The sequence below is a fragment of the Oryctolagus cuniculus genome, chromosome 2 (genome assembly GCF_051225735.1).
Source record: "Oryctolagus cuniculus isolate XC-2025 breed Fujian yellow rabbit chromosome 2, ASM5122573v1, whole genome shotgun sequence".
Taxonomy (NCBI): domain Eukaryota; kingdom Metazoa; phylum Chordata; class Mammalia; order Lagomorpha; family Leporidae; genus Oryctolagus; species Oryctolagus cuniculus.
In genome coordinates, this window is record NC_142868.1 from 168981058 (window position 1) to 169003896 (window position 22839).

Sequence of the window (22839 nt, forward strand, 5' to 3'; positions counted from 1 at the left end):
GGGATGTGGACATCCCAAGGGGCAGCTTAACCACTGTGTCAAATGCTTATCCCTCCAATATTTTTAAAATGAAAACTTAAAAGCATACATAAAAGTAGAGCAGTGACTCTTTATGTGCCCAGTCACTTGAACATCATTGCTGACTCCCAGGATCTGCATTGGCAGTAAACTAGAGTGGGGAGCCAGAGCCAGGAATCAACCCAAGCACTACAGTGTGGGAAACAGATGTGTTGGCCACTAGTCTAAATGCCTATCCCTTAAATAGACGCTTTTTACTTCCTGTAGTTAGAACAGATAGTAGGCTAGTAAGTAAATTTATTTCTACCATAAACACTTAACTTTTTTTTTTTTTTTCTGTCTAAGTATTTGAAACACTGCTAGGGCAAATAATTCTCCACAACCAAAAAATAAATAAAATTTTAGGAACCATTTTATAAAAAGCAGTTTCAGCTTTTTTTTTCTAGATGTAGTGTGGGAACTTTAAACCCAGATGTCAGACTTAAATTTCTTTTCTATAAAATAGTCTATTATTTGATGTCCTTATTAAGTTGGTGGTTCTCTCTCATTGCTGCCCCGATGCCCCCTAAAATAGTTATCCAAACCCAGCTCCTTGTCCCTTAGCAGTCTCTTGTACCTCCCATAGTTTCTCTCCTTGTCTAGACCATTTTTCTCATTCAGAGCCTATGGCATCATTCCAGCAAGTGTTGCTTCCTTCAGTCTCGTCTCTGTCTTAACCATCCTTCATACTGACACTGTTTGACTTTAGCAAGCAGGTCTTGCTAAATTCAATTCAATTCAATGTCTTGTTTAAAACCCTTCATTTATTGTTGTTCTGCTTCCCTCATCATTCCCTTTCCTTAATGTGATATACAAGCCTGGTTTATCCACTCTCAGCTTCCCCACATACACTCTTTGGTACAACTCATAGTTCCCCTAGCATGTCATTCTATTGGCCTCTATGCCATTTTATATGCTAACCCTTTTGGTAAATGCTCTTTGCTGTCTGTCACACCTTTGTCCTGGTTTGAGTCTATCTTGTGAAAAGTTCTGAAACTCTCCACACATTCCAAGCTAGGCTTACCTTTGTTTTTGTTCCCATTTTTAAAAAAAAAAAGATTTTATTTATCATTTTATTTGAAAGGCATAGTTAGAGTGGGGTAGGGAGGGAGACAATAGAGATAGGTTGGGAGAGAGAGAGAGAGACAGATGGAGAGAGACAGCACCAGATCTTCCATCTGCTGGTTCACTTCCCAGATGTCCAAAATGGCCTGGGCTGGGCCAGGCTGAAGCCAGGAGCCTGGAATTCCATTGGGTCTCTCAAATGCGTGTCCGGGGCCCAAGCAATTGGGCCATCCTCTGCTGCTTTCCTAGTCATATTAGCATGGAGCTGGATCAGAAATGGAGCAGCAGGGACTCCAACTGGTGTTTTTACGAGGCTCATAGGGGGTGCTGGTGTTGCAGGTAGCAGTTTAATGCACTGTCCCACAGCGCTAGCTCCTGTTTTTGTCATTATACCTCAGACATGACTCCACTTTAGCCTTTATCACACTATTATAGCCTATTCTTTTTAAAAATATTTTTACTGATTGATTTTTTTTATTTGACAGGTAGAGTTAGAGAGAGAGACAGAGACAGAGAGAAAGGTCTCTCTTCCATTGGTTCACTCCCCAAATGGCCGCTATGGCCAGTGCTGCGCCGATCTGAAGCCAGGAGCCAGGTGCTTCTTCCTGGTCTCCCATGCGGTGCAGGGGCCCAAGCACTTGGGCCATCCTCCACTGCCCTCCTGGCCATAGCAGAGAGCTGGATTGGAAGTGGAGCAGCCTGCGTCCATATGGGATGCTGGCACTGCAGGCGGCAGCTTTACCCGCTACTCCACAGCACCGGCCCCTGTTTTGATTTTTTAACCAACTTCAGAGTGTGGAGAGATAAGCACCTAAAGCATCAAATGTTGACTAAGCAGTTGTCACAGTGAGAACGAGGTTTGAGAATTCACACCTTTAATATTTTGCTGTGGTAGAGGTTTTGAGAATACTAACTTCATTTCAAATTCTCTCATTATATTTATAAATAAAGTAGCAGATCAAGGCTTCAGACATGACAGAATACAATATAGAAGCCCTTCTTATTCTTCAGAGTGCCATTAGCTAGAAACGGCTATTAAAGATTCATCAGAATCCAACATAGTGTTTTCTGACAGTTTACCCAAGGGGCTCCTGAACCTACTTGGAGGAATTTTCTTTCAGACAACTAGGAATTGATATAGACCTAATCCCTTTGCCTTTTTAGATTCCACAGAATCTGGCAGTGGTAGACAGTAATGTTACTTGATGATCTGCTAGAAATTACTAGAGACAAAATGATAGAAGCAGATAGTTCTTCAGGAAAGTTTAAAGGTTTAAAGTTCCAGAGATAGTATATTTAATTGAATATGGTGATTATGCCTTAAAAGAAGAAGTACTGTCATGGCCATAGAAAATTATTGTTCATAGTTATAATTCATTCATTCTTAAATGAAGTATTTTAATGAAGTATTTGCTCTTATCATACTTAAATTACTTATGATTAAGGAGGTATTTGAATTTTTTATGTCAATAAACAAGTATAGGGTATAATGTTTTTGAAGACTACACATAAGGAAAAACCCACGTCTACTTTTAAAGCCAGTTTCACACAACCTCAGTAGATGTGGCTTCTGACGGCTATCACAGATTTAGCAGGGAAACCTGTTCTGCACAGGCTTGAGCAGTCTGTATCCTTTGAGCTATTAAAGGTCTTTGAGTACCATTTATGATGGAATGCGATACTTTAGCTGTAACACTATCTCATAGATGTGTTTCTATTTCATCTGTATGTGAAATACAATACTACTTCTGTCTGCTCTTTAAAGAAGTGTCTTAGCAGACTCTTCCTTGAAAGAATAAAGAACAATCTGTATTTTTAGAAATTGGTACCATCTTTTTAAGCATGGACATTGCCTTTGTTTTTCAGGCAGAGATTTTGGAGGTTTTGTTTTTGTTTTTAAGGAAATTAAACAATTTGTCTTTTATAGGAATGAACTTTTTGATCCTAATTTTGATAGCTATAAGGTATGATAAGGGTTAATGTTCAGAAAATTAGTACAACAGTTAACATCATGCATTATTTTCTCTTTAAAAAAAACTAATTATGAACTCAATTCTTTTTTTAAAAAAGATTTACTTACTTATTTGAAAGGCAGAGAGCGAGAGAGAGATCGATCGATCGATCTTACATCTACTGGTTCATTCCCCCATGGCTGCAGTGGCTGGAGCTGGGCTGATCCGAAGCCAGGAGCCAGAAGCGTCTTCCAGGTCTCCCAGTGCAGGGGCCCAAAGACTTGGGCCATCTTCCATTGCTTTCCCAGGCCATAGCAGAGAACTGGATTGAAGTGGAGCAGCTGGGACTCGAACCGATGCCCATATGGGATGCCGGCGCTGCAGGTGGTAGCTGTACCTGCTGTGCCACACGGCCAGCCCCTTAATTCTTTTTTTGATTTATTTACATAATAGATTTTATTTGTCATTTAGTAACCATCAAAAAATAAAACAGTTTAAACTTGAAGTTTCTAGAAATTTGTTTACCATAAAGAATGCCAGACTTGGGCTGGTGCCGTGGCTCACTTGGTTAATCCTCCACCTGTGGTGCCGGCATCCCATATGGGTGTTGGGTTCTAGTCCTGGCTGCTCCTCTTCCAGTCCAGCTCTCTGCTGTGGTCCAGGAGGGCAGTGGAGGATGGCCCAAGTGCTTGGGCCCCTGCACCCACATGGGAGACCAGGAAGAAGCACCTGACTCCTGGCTCCTGGCTCTGGATCAGCGCAGTGCTGGCTGTAGCAGCCATTTGGAGAGTGAACCAACAGAAGGAAGACCTTTCTCTCTGTCTCTCTCACTGTCTACAACTCTACCTGTCAAAAAAAAAAAAAAAAAAAAAAAAAAAAAAAAAAAAAGAATGCCAGACTTAACATTTGAATTATGTGTGCTAGAATTATAAGCAGTATTAAGTTGTTGTTTTTAACTATTGCATTTAACTGCTGTGTATATGTTTATTTCACTCTATTTTGTAAGCATCTACAGTAATAACTGCCTTTGTATGTTGAATAGTTTCTGCTTTAAGGGTTTTGTTCTCTTGAAACCAACACAAGAACCATCCCTCATTGCCATCTTGTTAAATCTTAATTCTGAAAAAGAAATGTTTTATGCCTCTCACTTCTACAGCATGGAGGCTTTGAGTATTCCCTGAGTGTCAGGGGTTTGGAGTGAAAGCAAGGAGAAGATGATCCTTTAAAATTTAAGAGATAAAACCCTTCCCATTTGGAACATCATTGTCCATTAGAGCAAGTGGACAAGGAAACACGAATTATAATTCAGTATTATAAACTCAATAACAAAATGTGGTACTGAGTATAGGGATTAACACAGAGCCTAGCATATAAGGCCCATACAAACAGAGACTGTGTTTGATTCATTCTTTTATGTCCAGCACTAAGGACTTGGCATTAAATACATTTAAGATTGGTTAAGTGAATTAAATAGAAGCAAGGACATCTTCCCAAATGAGATGACATTTGGGTTTTTATGTATTATTTATTTAAGAGAAGGATCTCCTATCTGCTGGTTCCTTCCTGTGATTGATCTAGGAGTGAGTGGGGCTGAAGATTGGGAGCTGGGAGCCTGGGACTCAGTCCAGGTCTCTCACAAGGGTGGCAGGAACCCATTACTTGAATCATCACAGCTGTCTTCCATGGTCTGCAGTAGCAGAACATTGGAGTCAGTAGCTGGAGTTGGGTATTGAACCCAGACACTATGGTATGAGATGTAGGCATGTTTACTACTAGGCCAGATGCCCACCCTGAAATCTGAGTTTTGAAAGTCCCAACAGGTAGGTAAAAGGGTGAGATGATGAATATCAGGTATGGACAACAGAGTGAATGTGAATGCAGTGTTTCAGCATAAAGTGTCAATTGAAGAACAGCTAGAGAAGTATTAGTGAAGAAATAAAATTTTTATATGTTTTTTTAAATTAAAAGATAATTTGATCACTTTACATTTTCTTCCTCCCTTCCTCCCTTCCTCCCTTCCTCCCTTCCTCCCTTCCTCCCTTCCTCCCTTCCTCCCTTCCTCCCTTCCTCCCTTCCTCCCTTCCTCCCTTCCTCCCTTCCTCCCTTCCTTCCTTCCTTCCTTCCTTCCTTCCTTCCTTCCTTCGACAGGCAGAGTGGACAGTGAGAGAGAGACAGGGAGAAAGGTTTTCCTTTACCGTTGGTTCACCCTCCAATGGCTGCTGTGGCTGGTGTGCTGCCACCGGCGCACCACGCTGATCCAAAGGCAGGAGCCAGGTGCTTCTCCTGGTCTCCCATGGGGTGCAGGGCCCAAGCACTTGGGCCATCCTCCACTGCACTCCCGGGCCACAGCAGAGAGCTGGACTGGAAGAGGAGCAACCGGGACAGAATCCGGCGCCCCGCCCGGGACCAAATGGCCAAGTCTGGGACAGGCTGATGCCAGGAGCCTGAACTCTATCCAGGTCTCCAACATGAGTGACAGGAACCCAAGTAGTTGAACCATCCTCTGCTGCTTATTCACGCATATTAGCATGGGGCTGGATCAGAAGTGGAACAGCTGGGACTCATACTGGCACTCCCATATCGGATGCCTGCACCTCAAGGCAGCCACCAGAACACTTTCTAAAATGTTGCTTAAACTACCGCTTAAAAGGGCTCTGATATTTTTAAAAAGTAATTTGAATTGTTATTGATTAGATATTTTCACTTTAATATGCATTATTAGTGTATTTATAATTTAATATAATTCATAACCACTGGGATCCTTTGTATAATCAGTGTACCTTTTCATATTATAAAGATTTATAGGACTATATTACTATATTTTCATTTATGACATGCTGATGTTTATTGAAGTATGACAACATACTTCAAGTTTTATATAGAAGTCCACTATAAAAATAGATATAGTTCATGGGTGCTCACTCTCTACTTTTATATGTCTACTAGAATAGTTCCCAGATTCTCCCAGGGGTTTAGTGGAAAGAGGTTTGATTTAGACACAAGGAGATCCAGGTTCAATACCTACAGTATTATTAGTTAGCAACAAAAGGATTATGAGTACCTTGTTTTTCTCTGTGCTAAATAGAGGGACTGAGTTACATGACCTCTGAGATCTCTTTACTTCTAAAAGTTGATAGTTCTATAAATATGTGTTTATGTATTAGACTGTAGTCCTCAGTTATAGCTACATTTTTCAGGACTATATCTTAGTGAAACCAAGGGTTGTATACACTGTTTTTCTAAAATAGTTATGTTCATTTGAAAAAAAAGTATTTTTCATGTGTGATATAGTTTTATTTTAAGAAAAAATTCATTTATTTTGAAAGAGTTACAGAGATAGAGGGAAAATCAGTGTTACACAGATACAGGGAGAGACATACACAAGTGAGGTTCAAAATGTAGAAACGAAAGAGATTACTTGTGGGAAAGGGTAGAAGGAGATAGGACTGCCATTGTGGCATAACAGATTAAGCTACCACCTGCAACACTGGCATCCCATGTGGTGCCGGCTCAAGACCTGGCTGCTCCACTTCCGATCCAGCTCCCCATCTGCTAATGTGCCTGGGAAAGCAGTGGAAGATAGCCCAAGTGCTTGGGCCCCTGCACCCACATGGGAGACTTGAATAAAGCTCCTGGCTTTGGCCTAGTCCAGCCCTGGCCTTTGCAGCTATTTGGGGAATGAACAAGCAGATGGAAGATTCTCTCTCTCTCTTTCTCTCTCTCTGCTTTTCAAATAAATAAAATAAATCTAAAAAAAAAAAAATGTAGGTGGAGAGAGTAGACAAGGATGGAAGCTACATTTGCAGAGTGGAGGAAAATACAAGAACTCCGTAAGATAAGAGAGCAAAGAAATCAGAGAACTAAAATAGATTGTGTCACCAATATTAAGGAAAGAGAGTTTCAAAAATGAAAGCAACTTGGGCCTGGCGCTGTTGCATAGTGGGTAAAGCCGCCACCTGCAGTGCCAGCATTCCATATGGGTGCTGGTTCAAGTCCCAGCTGCTCCGCTTCCAATCCAGCTCCCTGCTATGGCCTGGGAAAGCAGTGAAAGATAGCCCAAGTGCTTGGCCACCACACCTGCATGGGAGACTCAGAAGAAGCTCCTGGCTTTGAATTGGCCTACCTGTTGAGGCCATCTGGGGAGTGAACCAGTGGATGGAAGACCTCTCTTGCTCTTTCTGCCTCTGCCTGTAACTCTGCCTTTCAAATAAATTAATAAATCCTTTAAGAAAAAAAAAAGGGGGGGAACTTGACTGAAAGCTAGATAGAAACAACCCACCATGTGGTATTAAGATTCACCAGTGAATGAAGGTAAGTTAATCATGAACATAAAGGATATCTGAGAAGATGGCTTAAGCCCCTGGGGACATGTAATTCAATGTGTAAAAGTAGAACTTTTATCTAGTGCCAGGTTTTTTCTTTTTTCTTTTTTTCAATGAATGATGATTTAATCATGTAGTATGTTGAAGAAAAAATAAGTTTACGAGGTTAGATAGCTACTCACATTAGAGTGTGATGGTGTGTTGAATGGAAAGCACTGAATTGAGGATCACAAATTCTGGAGTCCAGTCCAAATTCTTGATACTTTAACTGCCTGCTGATTAGTCATCTAATAAATAGAATGGAGAAATTTATTAAATAGCTAAATTATAATCAGGTTGGTCCTTGCTGTACTGAATATGGTCAGAAGTGCTTGGCCAATTGATTAAAACCTTCTTGGGCTCAGTTTCTTCTCTGAGGAGTTATAGTTCAGTCTAGACTGTATTTGCAGGTCATTTTATGTCCTTGGTTATAAATACCTATTTTTTAAAAAATGTTTGTTTAATTAGGTTAAACAAGCCCACATTTTAATTACCTTGCTTTTTGTTTATAGGTCCAGGGACAAGTTCATCCTACTCTTGAGTCTAATGATGATGCTCTTCAATATGTTGAAGAATTAATTTTGCAGTTATTAAATATGCTATGTCAAGCTCAGCCCCGAAGTGCTTCAGATGTAGAGGTATGATAACTTTTTACTTGTGTTTAGTTTTTGTGTGTATATACACACACATCTATGTGTGTGTGTGTGTGTGTGTGTGTATCAAACCTAGTGTTTGTGGTAATGTCAGCAAAGGAAAAAAAGAGTTTGCTCTCCAATTCTGCAAAAAATATATGACTATATGGTATATAAGAAAATGAAGACTGTTTTTCTCCATATTGAATATATGATAATTTTTGTATATTTCAGCTATTAAACTGTTCCATATTTTGCTTTTATGCTAAAATGAACAGCTTATTATGGCTAGCTTGATAACACCTTTAATAATAGTATATATTCAAATGTTTATTTGTAAATGTTAGCTAGCATTCCAATAACATTTCCAGGAATGTTTTTCAATTGTTATATGTGTTTTAGGTGGCAAGTAAATTCATTCCCACCAATTGAAAGAGGAAAACATCTCAAAACTTAGGAAGAAGGATATACAGTGGCAGAAGAGTAGGGCAAAGGAATCTGAAAATTGGTGATAGCAGTGCTGTGGAACCTTTTCAGGGCACAGCACCCATAGAATGTACAATATATTTATGGCACACTGTGGCTACTAGGTAATCCCTACCCAGGCCCTGCCCTACTCCCCTGAGGGTAGAAGGATTGACAAGTAGGCATATTTAATGAGAGCATCTAAATCAGATAAGGAAAACAGTGAAATGTTTTACATTTAAGTGCTTGCTATATAGAATTATGCACTACTCTAAACACGTTCATGCTTTGTATTTTATTTAAACTTCATAATAACACCACAAAGATGGCACTTATTTTCCCCTAACTAGAATATGAGCTCCTGGGATTTTTTTCCTTACTCACTGCTGAATCCTCAGCACCTTGAAATAATAATGTCTGGCAAAGAAGCCACTCGAGAAATCTGTATTGAATGAATGAATGTGGAAACTGAAGCACTGAGAGATTGAATAACTTGCCCAAGATCACAGCTAATAAATAGTGAAGTCGAGAGTTTAATCCAGAGAGTCCAGAGTTTTGAGTATGCATTCTGCTAAGCTATCCTGCCAAGTAAGAGAAGACAGATAGATTGGAAAAAGAGAGGGAACAGGGTATTGAATTTCTTAGTAAGGTCATAGAACTGATAATACTAGACTGTCTCAGTGAGAAAAATAGAATAGATTGGGATCTTAAAAAAGTTGTTTGAATTTAAGGTTTCATTCATTACATACTACAAAGCAGGATGGAGCCTTGTGGTGGTGGCTGGCCTAGAGGTGAAGATTCCTGATGTGAGTGTTTAGGGAATTAAATGCCAGTGGTGTTTTAGGTGTCCTTAATATAGACAGTAAAGTTGAAGGCAGGACTTCTCTTGAAAGTGGAGAGGAGCCAGTGCTGTGGCACAGTGGGTTAACACCCTGATCTGAAGCTCTGGCATCCCATATGGATGCAGGTTCGAGACCTGGCTGTTCTACTTCCAATCCAGCTCTCTGCTGTGGCCTGGGAAGGCAGTAGAAGATGGCTGAAAGTCCTTGGGTCCCTGCACCCTCGTGGGTGACCTGGGAAAAGCTCCAGGCTCCTGGCTCCTGGCTTTGGATCGGCCAAGCTCTGGCCATTGCGGCCATTTGGGGAGTGAACCAGTAGATGGAATACTTCTCTCTCTCTCTGCCTCTAGCTCTTTGAACTATCATGGTCCAAATCAATGGGATTTTGTTTTATTGATGTAGACAATATTCATTTTTTTAAAGATTTAATTTATTTATTTGAAAGTCAGAGTTAAATGGAGAGAAGTAGAGAGAGAGAAGGAGAGAGAGAGAGCGTGCGCGCGCGAGAGAGATCTGCTGGTTCACTCCCCAACTGGCTGCAAAGGCTGGAGTTGTGCCAATCTGAAGCCAGGAGCCAGGATCTTCCCCCGGGTCTCCCACGCAGGTACAGGGGCCCAAGGACTTGGGCCATCCTCTACTGCTTTCTCAGGCCACAGCAGAGAGCTGGATTGGAAATGGAGCAGTGGGGTTCGAACTGGCGCCCATATGGGATGCCAACACTGCAGGTGGCGGCCTGCAGTGGCATACCACAGCACTGCCCCTGCAGACAATATTCATTAATACATGTCATTAATATATGAGCATTTACTGTCTGTCAGCTAGTATTCTGGATGAATAAGAAAGTCTATATATAAATGCTATGAGCATGCACAAAGAAGTATATATATTATTTGACCCTGTTGATCCAAATTAATTCAAATGTGAGAAGATACTATATGAAAATTACTCCAGTTTGGTTTATTTCTCCCTCTATTATAGTGAGTATAAGTTTCTGTAAAGAGGCAAATGCTAGTAGTTGTCTTTTTCTTTTTTGGATATGTCCCTGGTAATGTATATTTTAAAATTTCCTCTGTCTATTCATGATTGCACTGTTCTTTATTTCTCTCTGGCCACCTTGACTTTCCTGTACCCCTTCCTAACCTATAAGACCTCTATTTAGCCAGCTTTGGTTTCTTAGGACCCTGATACATTTTGCTTCTCCTCATTTATCTTATGCTTTCCTGAGACTCCTTTATCTTAGACTTTTTTTGTCATGAGCCTTCTCATCCTCAAATTTAAAAAGTCTCCTTTATTGTTCATTCATTCATTTTAGAAAAGATTTTATTTATTTATTTATTTGAGAGGTAGAGTTACAGACAGAGAGAGGGAGAGACACAGAGAGAGGCCTTCCATCTGCTGGTTCACTCCCCCAAATGGCTGCAATGGTGGAGGTAGGCCAATTTGAAGCCAGGAGCTAGGAGCTTCTTCTGGATCTCCCATGTGGGTGCAGGGTCCCAAGAACTTGAAACATCTGCTGCTGCTTTCCTAGGCCATTAGCACAGAGCTGAATTGGAAGAAGAGCAGTTAGGACTGAAACCTGTGCCCATATGGGATGCTGGTGCTGCAGGCAGAAACTTAGCCTACTATGCCACAGTGCTGGCCCCCATTCATGCATTTTTTAAAGGTTTTTTCCTTGGTATCCTAAAGAGGTCTTGTAGGTCTACTATGTTTTCCACTAACCCTTAGGTTTCCTGAGGAATTCCTTTCTTGACAAAAAAAAAAAAATCTCCCATACATTTTAAGCCCTTGTTGGTACGTTTAGTATTACAAAATATACTTGAATGTTTGAATTTTTGTACTGAAGTGCATGTATAGGAATTTTCATAGATAATAGAGTGTTTTCAAGGCCATTTGCTGGAACCTCTTTATTGTATAAAAGAAAAGACAGGATTCTGCTGATAATAAGAAGCAGAACTGAATTTGAAACTTAGCTCTGTATTTTGTTAATTTTTCCAATAGTACTACATACTAAGATGAAATTTCTCATTTAAAACAAATTAATTATCTTGAAAATGGCAGGGTAATAGTATTCTAATTTCTGAAACTTTTGTTGATCATTTCTTATTGGGCTTCTTTAAAAATATATAAAATGTTTGTGACAGAAATTTTATTTTACTATAAAATTATAATTAAACATCACTTCAAGAGATAAAATAATTCTTTCACTTTGACCTTTCCACATTCAAGGCACCATTTTGATGCTATTAATCTTTTTCATACACTCTACCCTTAGCATTATCTCAAGTATATATTTGGTAAATGAATTCCATTAATAAGTTTCAGATATTTTGGGGGCAAGCACTGTGGCGCAGCAGGTTACACTGCTGCTTTAGACACCCACTATTTGGTATGCCTAGTTTGAGTCTTGGTTACTCTGCATTTCTGATCCAGCTTCCTGCTAATGTGCCTGGTAGGCCTTTCAAATAAATAAGTAAATATCCTGCTCTTCATTATCATTTGCCATTCCTTTTATCATTTCAGATTTTCTGTTCCCTTCTCAAAATAATTAACTTGTATTGAAATGGATAAAATTGATATGGATAGGAATTACTGTTCTATTTTCTTTTTATTTTACGTTGACCTCTGCCTATATACAGTTTGTTTCTGTAGTTCTTCCACTGGTGATTGCTTTTTAAAAAGGCATATGTCAAATCTATTTATAATTGTCAGGTTGAGTTCAGCTTCTATCCTCTTCTGCTTCTCTATCCCTATTATACACCACTTTTAAAAATAAGTCATAAAAGTACTTTCATACATTGGCGAATCAACATTTAAAAAAATAGAGGGATGGTGTTTGGTACAGCAGTTAAGACTCCTGGTGAGACATCCATTTCCACATTGGAGTGCGTGAATTTGATTTCTGGCGCTGGAAATCAATTTCTGGCCCCAGCTTCCTGCTAATGCAAGCCCTGGGAAGGAGCAGTGGTGGCGCAAGTAACTGCGTTCCTGCCTCCCACCTGGTAGACCTGGGTGAGTTCCTGGCTTCCAGCTTTAGCTCCATGGCCATTGTGGACATTTGGGTTAGTAGAGAGACATTTCTTCTCTCCCTCTCGAATTAATTAATTTAAAAAATAGGAAATACCATTGTGCTGCATATAATTAGGGTAGGTTTTGTGTCTTGAAGCTTTCAGTTGAGAATGTGTGGTATATAAGGATGTAATGTAAAATGTTGAGAATTTATTTCTTACTATGAATTGAATTAAAACAAAAGTCATCATGGAAAAAAATTAGAAAAAAGTTAGAAAACTGTAGGCTCATACCCTTGTTAGGTTGTATCATAGTTAGACCGATTTAGTTAATCATTAGTTAAATGCACTAGTATAAACATTTTACCTGAAAACCAAGGTAGAGTTAGTCCTAAATCTTTTTGTGATTTTTGGGGCTGACAAATCTATAGAACTGACTTAGCTAAAAGAATAATTTTTGTTTTGGATGTTCTTTTCCACCTCTCGCCCTCCCCTTCTCTGCCGTTCCACCCATCAGGCTCCCCCTGTGTTTTGGACCTTAGTGTTGCCTTTACTGCATGAAGGTAGAATCCTGGCGAGTAGATTTTTAACTAGATTTTAATTTCATTTTTAACTATAACAATTTATTTCAGCACATTTTTAATTTTACTAATTAGAATTAAAATAATCACTTTAAAATTTAATAGTTACTTCAGCCTTGAACATAGTAGAACAGAAAATTTATTAAAATTAAAAAGATTAAATTTTTCATTTTCTATATTTGCTTCTAGTGTGTCCTACAATCAGGGTGTTCCTCCCCCGTCCCTCAGCAACACTTGGATGCTTTATTTTACTTTTTACTTTTTTTTATTTTACTTTTCAATGGCTACAGACACAAATTTTTGTTCAGATTTATAATCTGGGATGATGTTTAATCTAGGGTGTTTTTTAATGCTACTAATTGAATACTAATCAATTTAAAACACGTGCGTTTGGAGTTGAGGAATAGCGGCCTCTACTGGTTCTTTTTTTTTTTTTAAGATTTTTTTTATTTATTTGAAAGGCAGAATTACAGAGATGTAGAGGTAGAGGCAGAGAAGGAGTGAGGGAGAGAGAGCCATAACGGCCGAGCTGCCCTGATCCAAAGCCAGGAGCTTCTTCTGGGTCTCCCATGTGGGTGCAGGGGCTGAAGGGCCTGCTTTCCCAGGCCATAGCAGAGAGCTGGATCGGAAGTGGAGCAGCTGCCCACATGGGATGTTGGCGATGCAGGCAGAGGCTTTAACCTGCTGTGCCACAGCACCGGTCCCTCTACTGGTTCTAATTGTGGTACCCTGCAGGTGGATTTTAAAACTTGAGAGTTTTGTTTTAAATGAACAGTACCTTTAGTTCTTTTACATTCTTTGGAAATTTTCATTGAGTAAGTGCTATAAATTCAATTGAGGTGTTTTCTTAAAGAAATTAAAGACTTACGGAAGACTAACTGAAGATAAGCTACAGTATATTAAAATTGCTGCTACTCACGTAAACCATTGATTTCTGTGATTTGTAAATCATTGTGTAAGTACTTTTGCATGATTGATATAAAGGGAAAAAATTCTTAGAGATTCCAGTTGCAAAATACTGCTTGAGTTTGTAATTGGTATTGAAAAGAAGGTGAAGTGAATGAGAATTAAAATTAGATATTTCTTGAGTTCAGGTCTTGTACCTTAAAGTTTTATAAAAGTAATGTATAAAGTGGCTTCTTCTTCTTACTGTCATTAGCTTACCATAGTGAAGTTGAAATTCATGATATGATTTTTCCCCTAAATAATGGAAAGGATAGTCTCTTAATTGCCTAATTAAGACACTAATACATTGACAATTACTGTTTTCTTTTGACTTAAATGTAGTTTAAATTATACCACATATGGGAAGCTCTACTTTTGGTATTCTTTTATGTTAAAAGTAAATTTTAAGTGACGAGCACTATTTCATGTTTGTTGCTTAGTTGTTATTTTCCTATTTTCCAAGGAACGTGTTCAAAAAAGTTTTCCTCATCCAATTGATAAGTGGGCAATAGCTGATGCCCAATCGGCTATTGAAAAGAGGAAGCGAAGAAACCCTTTATCTCTCCCAGTAGAAAAAATTCATCCTTTATTAAAGGTAAAGCTGAAATATTGCCTTCTTGCCTTTTAAAAGTGAGCTAAAACCCACCATTTTCAACACTGAGAATATATTTTACAGTTAATAGGGTCAACTGAGGAGTCAAGTTCTCTTACTCTAAGTTTTCCAGGGATTCATGTGGTGGGGAGGGATGCTGTGATAACAAGAAAGCATAAATTGGGCAATATGATTGAAAGTAATTTCATAAAAATAACAATCATCAAGTAAACTGAAAGTTCAGACCAAGAAAGTTATTGTGGATTTTGTTTATTAGTTATTATTAGAACCACAAAAAGGATTTATGACAACTCCTCCTTGTTGGTTAGATCTAAGTGTCCCTATAAATTCTTCAGACTTTCATAGTTTGTATAAGGGCCTCTATAAGACTGCCATAGGTTTATGTATAATCGTTAAACAAAAATTTCCTGAAGACCCTCAAAATGATCCAGTATTAGTTATTTAAATCAGTCATCTAATCAATTCAGTCTCTCCTGAACTAATAGGAGGACGGCTGGAAACTCCAATGAGGTTGTTTCTGTTTTACTTAATAAAGAACTGTTGATTAGCTTTAACAACAAAAATAAAGATATGGTAACAATTAAAATTTTAATAGTACTTTTAGACAAAATAATTTTGTAATATTATAATATAGGCAAAATATCAATGCTTATATACATGGTCTCTTTTTGAGTTTTGTTCCTCAACAAAGTTATTACTATGATCCTCAGTTTGTAAGTTAGGTAACAGAGGCAGAAAGCAATCAAGTAACTTGTAGGCCTGGTTCACAAGACTCTACATGATAGTATTAATCAATCAAGCTCTGTGTAATCTTTTTGAAAATCTGACACTAAATAACTTAAGACTGTAAAAGGTTTTGTTTTGCATTTGGTTATTAGGATAGAAGTATCTGCCTTTATCTTACTAGTCTGAGGAAATGTACAAGTTATAGAAAGTTGCTAAATTATTAGTAGTTGCATACTTCTTTATGTTTCTCTTTTCAAAATTTTCATTGAGCATACATTGAATTTTAACTCAAAGAGAATTAACAGATTAAGATATGTCCATGCTGTGTTAATACTACATTTTGAATTTTATAATCTAATTGTGGATATCATTTCAAGTTAATATTACATCTTTATCATGATACATGTAATAGTTTTAACATATCCCAAAAGGTAAATGTGACCCATCCCTAACTTGAAGTAACTTATTTTAAAAAATGCCTCTTAATTGCATTGTTTAGAAAATACAGTTTATTCTTTTATAGGAACTGATAAGCCCCATAGAAGCCAATCTCTTTGAAGTCTAAAAGGACATTCAGCATGCTCTCAGTAACCACTATTATTCAGTAGGACATATCGTGAGGTTTTTTTTCCCCCATAGATATAGCCATTGACACCAGTAAAGTGCCACTTAAGTGCCCAAAACTAAGTTTTGGGGAACCTGTGTTCCTTTGGAAAGGATAGACGTATAAGGGTAATAGGTACTCCTTCCTTCCTTCCTTCCTTCCTTCCTTCCTTCCTTCCTTCCTTCCTTCCTTCCTTCCTTCCTTCCTTTCTCTTTCTTTCTTTCTTTCTTTCTTTCTTTCTTTCTTTCTTTCTTTCTTTCTTTCTTTCTTTCTTTCTTTCTTTCTTTCTTTCTTTCTTTCTTTTTTTCTTGTCTGTCTGTCTTTCTGTCTTTCTTTTTTATTAGACAGTTAGAGTTAGAGACAGAGAGAAAGGTATTCCTTCCATTGGTTTACTCCCCAAATGGCCGCTGCAGCCGGTGCTGTGCTGATCCGAAGCCAGGTGCCAGGTGCTTCTTCCTGGTCTCCCATGCGGGTGCAGGGACCCAAGCACTTGGGCCATCTTCCACTGCCCTTCTGGGCCACAGCAGAGAGCTGGACTGGAAGAGGAGCACCCAGGACTAGAACCTGGCGCCCATATGGGATGTTGACGCCACAGGTGGAGGATTAGCCAAATGAGCCATGGCGCTGGCCTCAGTACTCCTTATTTTTAATAATATACTAACTCTTATTCTGTGTAAAAGAAAAAAACTCCTTTGTTGTAGTTACTTGCAGTTGTTCTGAATTCAGTAACAGAGCATTTGTTCCTCTACAATAAACCTGAGTTTCCTTTCTAGGTTAGGGACTGTTCAGTAGCCTGTACTTCTCAAGTTATTTTATTGATCAGGGATAACTTTTCCTTACATTTTCTTAGCTTACATTTTAATATAATACATATATTTTTCATAGCTGAGTCATTTAAAATTAAATGTTGTTGATACCACAAAACTCACTAAAATTGAAGCTAAGTTGTGTATGTTTCTATTTCTAATCAGTGTGTTAAATTTATAATATATGATGTTTAAACATTCTTTTTTTAAATTTTGCAGGAGGTCCTAGGTTATAAAATTGACCACCAGGTTTCTGTTTACATAGTAGCAGTATTAGAATATATTTCTGCAGACATTTTAAAACTGGTGGGGAATTATGTAAGAAATATACGGCATTATGAAATTACAAAACAAGACATTAAAGTGGCAATGTGCGCTGATAAGGTAGGAAACCTGGCTTTTATATATTTTGCTCTTACATTTTGGTTCATAGGTTGTTGGATGGTAGCACAGTTTTCAGACAGAACAAAATTGTATACTGTATTATGTGTTGGGGATATTTCCAATAAATAATAGGAAGTATTTAAGATAGCATTTTATAGAATTAGGATATTAGATATATACATTTTTTAAATTTATTTAAAACGTACAGTTACAGAGACAGAGAGATCTTCTGTCTGCTGGTTCACTCCCTAAATGTCTGCAACAGCCAGGGCTAGGCCAGGCTGAAGGCAGGAGCCAGGAGCTTCATCAGGGTCTCCCACGTGGGTGGAGGGGCCCAAGCATTTGAGCCATCTTCTGCTGCTTTCCTAGGCACATTAGCAGGGAGCTGGATCAGAAGTGGAGCAGCCAGGGCTTGAACTGGCACTTACATGGAATGCCAGCATCACAGGTAGTGCCTTTATCTGCTACGCCACAGTTCTGGCCCCTAGAAATATAATGTTAAAATTTATTTAAACAGAGGCTGGCTCTGTGGCATAATAGGTTAAGCCTCCACCTGTGGTGCCAACATCCTAAAGGGGCTCCAGTTCATGTCCCATCAGCTCCTTTTCCGATCCAGCTCTCTGCTTATGGCCTGGGAAAACCGTGAGAGATGGCCTAAGTGCTTGGGTCCCTGCCCCCAGATGGGAGATCTAAAGGAAGCTCCTGGCTCCTGGCTTCAGATGGTCCCAGCTCCAGCTGTTGTAGCCATTTTGGGGGTGAACCAGCAGATGGAAGACCTCTCCCTGTCTCTGCCTCTCTCTCTCTCTCTCTCTCTGTAACTCTACCTCTCAAATAAATAAATCTTTTAAAAACTTATTTAAACATATCATGTTTTTTTTTCTCACATACTGCTGCAACTAAGATTAATTATAATAATAATCTCTTTTTAAAAAATTATTTGAAAGGCAGATTTACAGAGGGAGACATGGAGAAAGACCTTTCCATCCATTATTTCTTTTTTCTTTTTTATTTTTTTTTCTTTGACAGGCAGAGTGAATAGTGAGAGAGAGAGAGACAAAGAGAAAGGTCTTCCTTTTGCCATTGGTTCACCCTCCAATGGCCGCCATGGCTGGTGCGCTGCGGCCGGCGCACTGCGCTGATCTGAAGGCAGGAGCCAGGTGCTTCTCCTGGTCTCCCATGGGGTGCAGGGCCCAAGCACTTGGGCCATCCTCCACTGCCTTCCCGGGCCACAGCAGAGAGCTGGCCTGGAAGAGGGGCAACCGGGCAAGAATCTGGCGCCCCGACCGGGACTAGAACCCAGTGTGCCAGCGCCACAAGGTGGAGGGTTAGCCTAGTGAGCCGCGGCACTGGCCAAAGACTTCTCTAAAGTCATTGATCTCATCTATATTTTATCAAAGAGAAGCTGAAGGTCAGAGAGAACTTGGTTCTCTCTAAAGAACTTGGCTCAGAATTTTCTGAGAAATGTCAAACTTAAAGTCCAGATCTGAGTCTAAAGCTTTTTTAGTCACTACCTCAATATTTCGTTTTATAATGACTTTCCAAGAAAAAAAATTTTCCGATTAAAGGTCTCATTTTTCTCACTATACTCATTGATTTGGAATTGTCTTTCTGATATGTGAACCTGCTTGATACTCTTTTAGTGTTTGTGTTCTTTCAGAATATATTAATAGAGTAAACACATTACCTGATCTGAAGAATTTCAAATGTTTTGATATTTTAAATGAGTATTTGTTTTGTAAAATTATTATTTAAAAGGTAATAAAATATTTGATCATTTTGGAAGTTTATATTTTATTCACTTGAAAGACCGAGAGACAGACATTGGCTCATTTCCCAAATACCTGCAACAGCCGTGTTTGGGACACGCTGAAGCCAAAATCCTGGAACTCAATTTGGATTTCTCACTTAGGAGGCAGGGACCCAAATCCTTGAGCCATCACCTGCTGCCTCCCAGGGTGTGCATTAGAAAGAAGCTGCAATAGAGAGTGGAGCCAGAATTTGAAGCAGGCACTCCTATATGGGATGTGGGCATCCCAAGTGCCAAACACCCATCACAACATTGACTATTTTTTTTAAAATTCATTTATTTATTTGAGAGGCAGAGTTACAGAGAGAGGGAGAGACAGAGAGAGAAGTCTTTCATCTGCTTGTTCATTCCCCAAATGGCCACAACAGCTGGAGCTGGGTCAATCTGAAACCAAGAGCCAGGAGCTTACTCTGAGTCTCCCATGTGGGTGCAGAGGCTCAAACACTTAGGCCATCCTCTACTGCTTTTCCAGGCCATTAACAGACAGCTGGATCTGAAGTGGAGCAGCCAGGACTCGAACTGGCATCTATATGGAATGCTGGCGCTTCAGGAAGAGGCTTAGCTTACTATGCCACAGCACTGGCCCCATCATTTGATACTTTTTAATGAATCAGATAAGTGAGATATTTCTGAGTGCTTACTTATATGCTCACACAAGTAGAAGATATAAGACAATTATAAAGTGAGACTCCAGAGTTGATAAACAATACTTAAATTGGTAAACAGAAAGCACAAGATAAAATATTTTATTGAGTTATAGGAATAGTGATGCTGTGGAAGTTCACAAGAATGGGAAAGATAGACTTTCAACAAGAGTAGTAGCAGTAGTTGACTTTGAGAAAACAGATTATTTTGATCTGCTTCCAACAAATGTAGAAGAGGTCAACTAGAGGACTGTGACCTCTTCAAATATGAGGTAGTGATGCCATGAATTAAAATGATGAGGTAAGGTTGTAGAGCAGAGGAAACCAAGTCACAGAAATTCAAGACAGGATTTGGGAACAAACCAGAAGTAATGAGTTAACAAAGGAGACAGGCAGGCAGGCAGGCCTGGTATTGACAGAGAACTTGGAGAAGGAGGAGTATATGATACTTACTGTAGAGAAGCACTGGCGTAGGGGTCAAATATATTCCAGAAGAGAAAGTTGTATTTCTGCTCTCTATTATTATTATTATTATTATTTTTGACAGGCAGAGTTACACAGTGGGAGAGAGAGAGACAGAGAGAAAGGTCTTCCTTTTTCCGTTGGTTCATCCCCCAAGTGGCCGCTATGGCCGGCGCACTGCGGCCAGCACGCTGCACCAATCCGAAGCCAGGAGTCAGGTGCTTCCTCCTGGTCTCCCATGTGGGTGCAGGGCCCAAGCACTTGGGATGTCCTCCACTGCCTTCCCGGGCCACAGCAGAGAGCTGGACTGGAAGAGGAGCAACCGGGACAGAATCCGGTGCCCCAACCAGGACTAGAACCCAGGGCGCCATGCTGCAGGCAGAGGATTAGCCTAGTGAGCTGCGGCGCCAGTCCTGCTCTTTATTATTTAAGAATCATGTTCATTGGCTGGCATTGTGGCACAGCAGGTAAAGCTGCCACCTGCAACAATGCCTACATCCCATATGGGTGGATTTGTGTCCTCACTGCTTCACTTCTGATCCAGCTCCCTGCTAATCACCTGGGAAAAGCAGTGGAAAAGGCTCCTGGCTTCAGCTTAGTCCAGAGCTGGCCATTGCAGCTATCTAGGGAGTGAACCAGCAGATGGAAGATCTCTATCTCTCCCTCTCTCTGTAACTCTGACTTCCAAATCTATCTTAAAAAGAAAATAAAATAACCAAAGGACTCGTAGAGCATTTAATTTTAAATTTTACTATGGATTCATATTTTGTTATGCTTTTTATATCTCTCACTACATAGGTATTGATGGATATGTTTCATCAAGATGTGGAAGATATAAACATATTGTCTTTAACTGATGAAGAGCCTTCCACCTCAGGAGAACAAACTTACTATGATTTGGTAAAGGCATTTATGGCAGAAATTCGACAATATATAAGGGAACTGAATCTAATTATAAAAGTTTTTAGAGAGCCCTTTGTCTCCAATTCAAAATTGTTTTCAGCTAATGTAAGTATCATTGTAAATATACATATATATATATATATGTAGGTATTATGTTAGTATGACCATTTCAAGTTTGAATTTGTATAGTTTACTAATTTGCCACTTGCTTAAGTTTATAAGACAATTCAGCATCACAAAGTGCTACAGGAGTTTGAAGACATTAAACATCAGAAGTTAAAAGACGAACATCTAAAGTGGGCTTATTTTGTAAGCGAAAATGAATTCAAAGACTTTTACATGTATTCTGAAGAAGAAGCCCTCTTAGTTAGATAGAAGATATTTTTGTTTGATTTGACTGATTTGATTCATTCAACCAACACTTCTTCAATGTCAGTTGTACTGTTGGGCACCATGTGTAGCAATTGGAATTTTTTTTTTTTTTTAATTTGAAGATGAGAAAGAAACATTTCCTTCCCTCAAGTGTAGTCAAGATATGTAAACTTAAAATTAATTATATTACAATGTGATAATTACCATAGTAGAAATATGAGAGTATTATTGGAAGCACAGAAGTAGAGCCAGTAACAGTGAAACTAAGGGGATTTACTAATCTTATATTAATAATTTAACCAGCCTATTTGGTCTTGAAGAAATACTGACTGCAGATGAGGTTGTCTAAGAGTATTAGATGCTAGTAATTTCTGAAACTAGCCACACAGTGGTAGGTGACTGATAGAGAAATAATGATTGCCTCAGAATCTTGGACAGGACTCAAATTAATGGCAAAGAGTAAACAAAAATAAGGAGTAGAAAGGGGAATGACTGTACAAATCTGTGAATATACTAAAAACTGATTTTAGTCACTTAAAATGGATGAACTATATGGTATGCAAATTATATTTCAACAAAGTTATTTAAAAATTGAGACAAAATTTCTTAGCCTACAAAAATCAGAGGCATATTATGGTCAAAACACATCTAAAGGCACTCAGTATCATTAGTCATCACAGAAATGCACAGTAAGACCACAATAAAATATTACTATGCACTCATGTGAAGACTAAAATTTTAAAAAACTGAGAATATTAAATGTTGAAAAGGATGAGGAGCAACTACTTGTGAGAATGTAAACTAGAGTAAACATTTTAGAAAGTAGCTTGGAAATTTCATAGAACAATACACATAAACTACTGCACAGCAATTCTTCTAGGTTTTAACCTAGGAGAAATTAAAATATGTCCACACTAAACTTGTTCCTGAGTGTTGATAGTAGCTTTATTTGTAATCACCAAAAACTGGCAGCAGTTCAGATGTCCATCAAAGATAAATGACTGTATGAATTGTGCTCATATAATGGCTTGCTACTCAGCAATACAAAGAAATGAAGTTGTTAGACATGCACCAATATACATGCATCTTTTTTTAGAAAGCTTTTATTTAATAAATATAAAATTTGAAAGTACAACTTTTGGATTATAGCGGTCCCCCCCCCCATAACCACCCTCCCATCCACAAACCATCCTATCTCCTACTCCCTTTCCCATCCCATTCTTCATTAAGATTCATTTTTAATTATCTTTATATACAGAAGTTCAACTTAGTATATACTAAAGATTTCAACAGATCACACCCACACGGACACACGAAGTATAAAGTACTGTTTGAAGACTATTTTTACCATTAATTCTCATAGTTTAACACATTAAGGACAGAGATCCTACATGGGAATAAGTGCACAGTGACTCCTAACACATGCATCTTTAAAACATAGCAAAGAAACTAGACACAGAAAACTGGATGTGAGTCTATTTGTTAATATTCTGTAGTGACATAAAGAGAGATTCTATTTGTTTAGCATTCTGCAGTGACAGAAAGCAGAGCACTGCTTTCCTGCTGAGGGTTGTGAGGATAGACAGGGATGGGGTCAGAAGGAAACTTCTTAAGGT

At 38.8% G+C, this 22839-nt stretch overlaps 1 protein-coding gene across 2 annotated transcripts in view; it reads left to right on the top strand.

Moving 5' to 3' along the window:
* SOS1 (SOS Ras/Rac guanine nucleotide exchange factor 1) overlaps positions 1-22839 on the top strand; it is a 134326-nt gene that overhangs the window by 42577 nt on the left and 68910 nt on the right. For both annotated transcript variants that reach the window (XM_051842966.3, XM_051842967.3), the window contains exons 2-5: positions 7948-8073; positions 14366-14497; positions 16871-17035; positions 20747-20956. In XM_051842966.3, coding sequence (XP_051698926.1) covers positions 7948-8073; positions 14366-14497; positions 16871-17035; positions 20747-20956 — 633 coding nt within the window. The remainder of the gene's footprint in view (positions 1-7947; positions 8074-14365; positions 14498-16870; positions 17036-20746; positions 20957-22839) is intronic.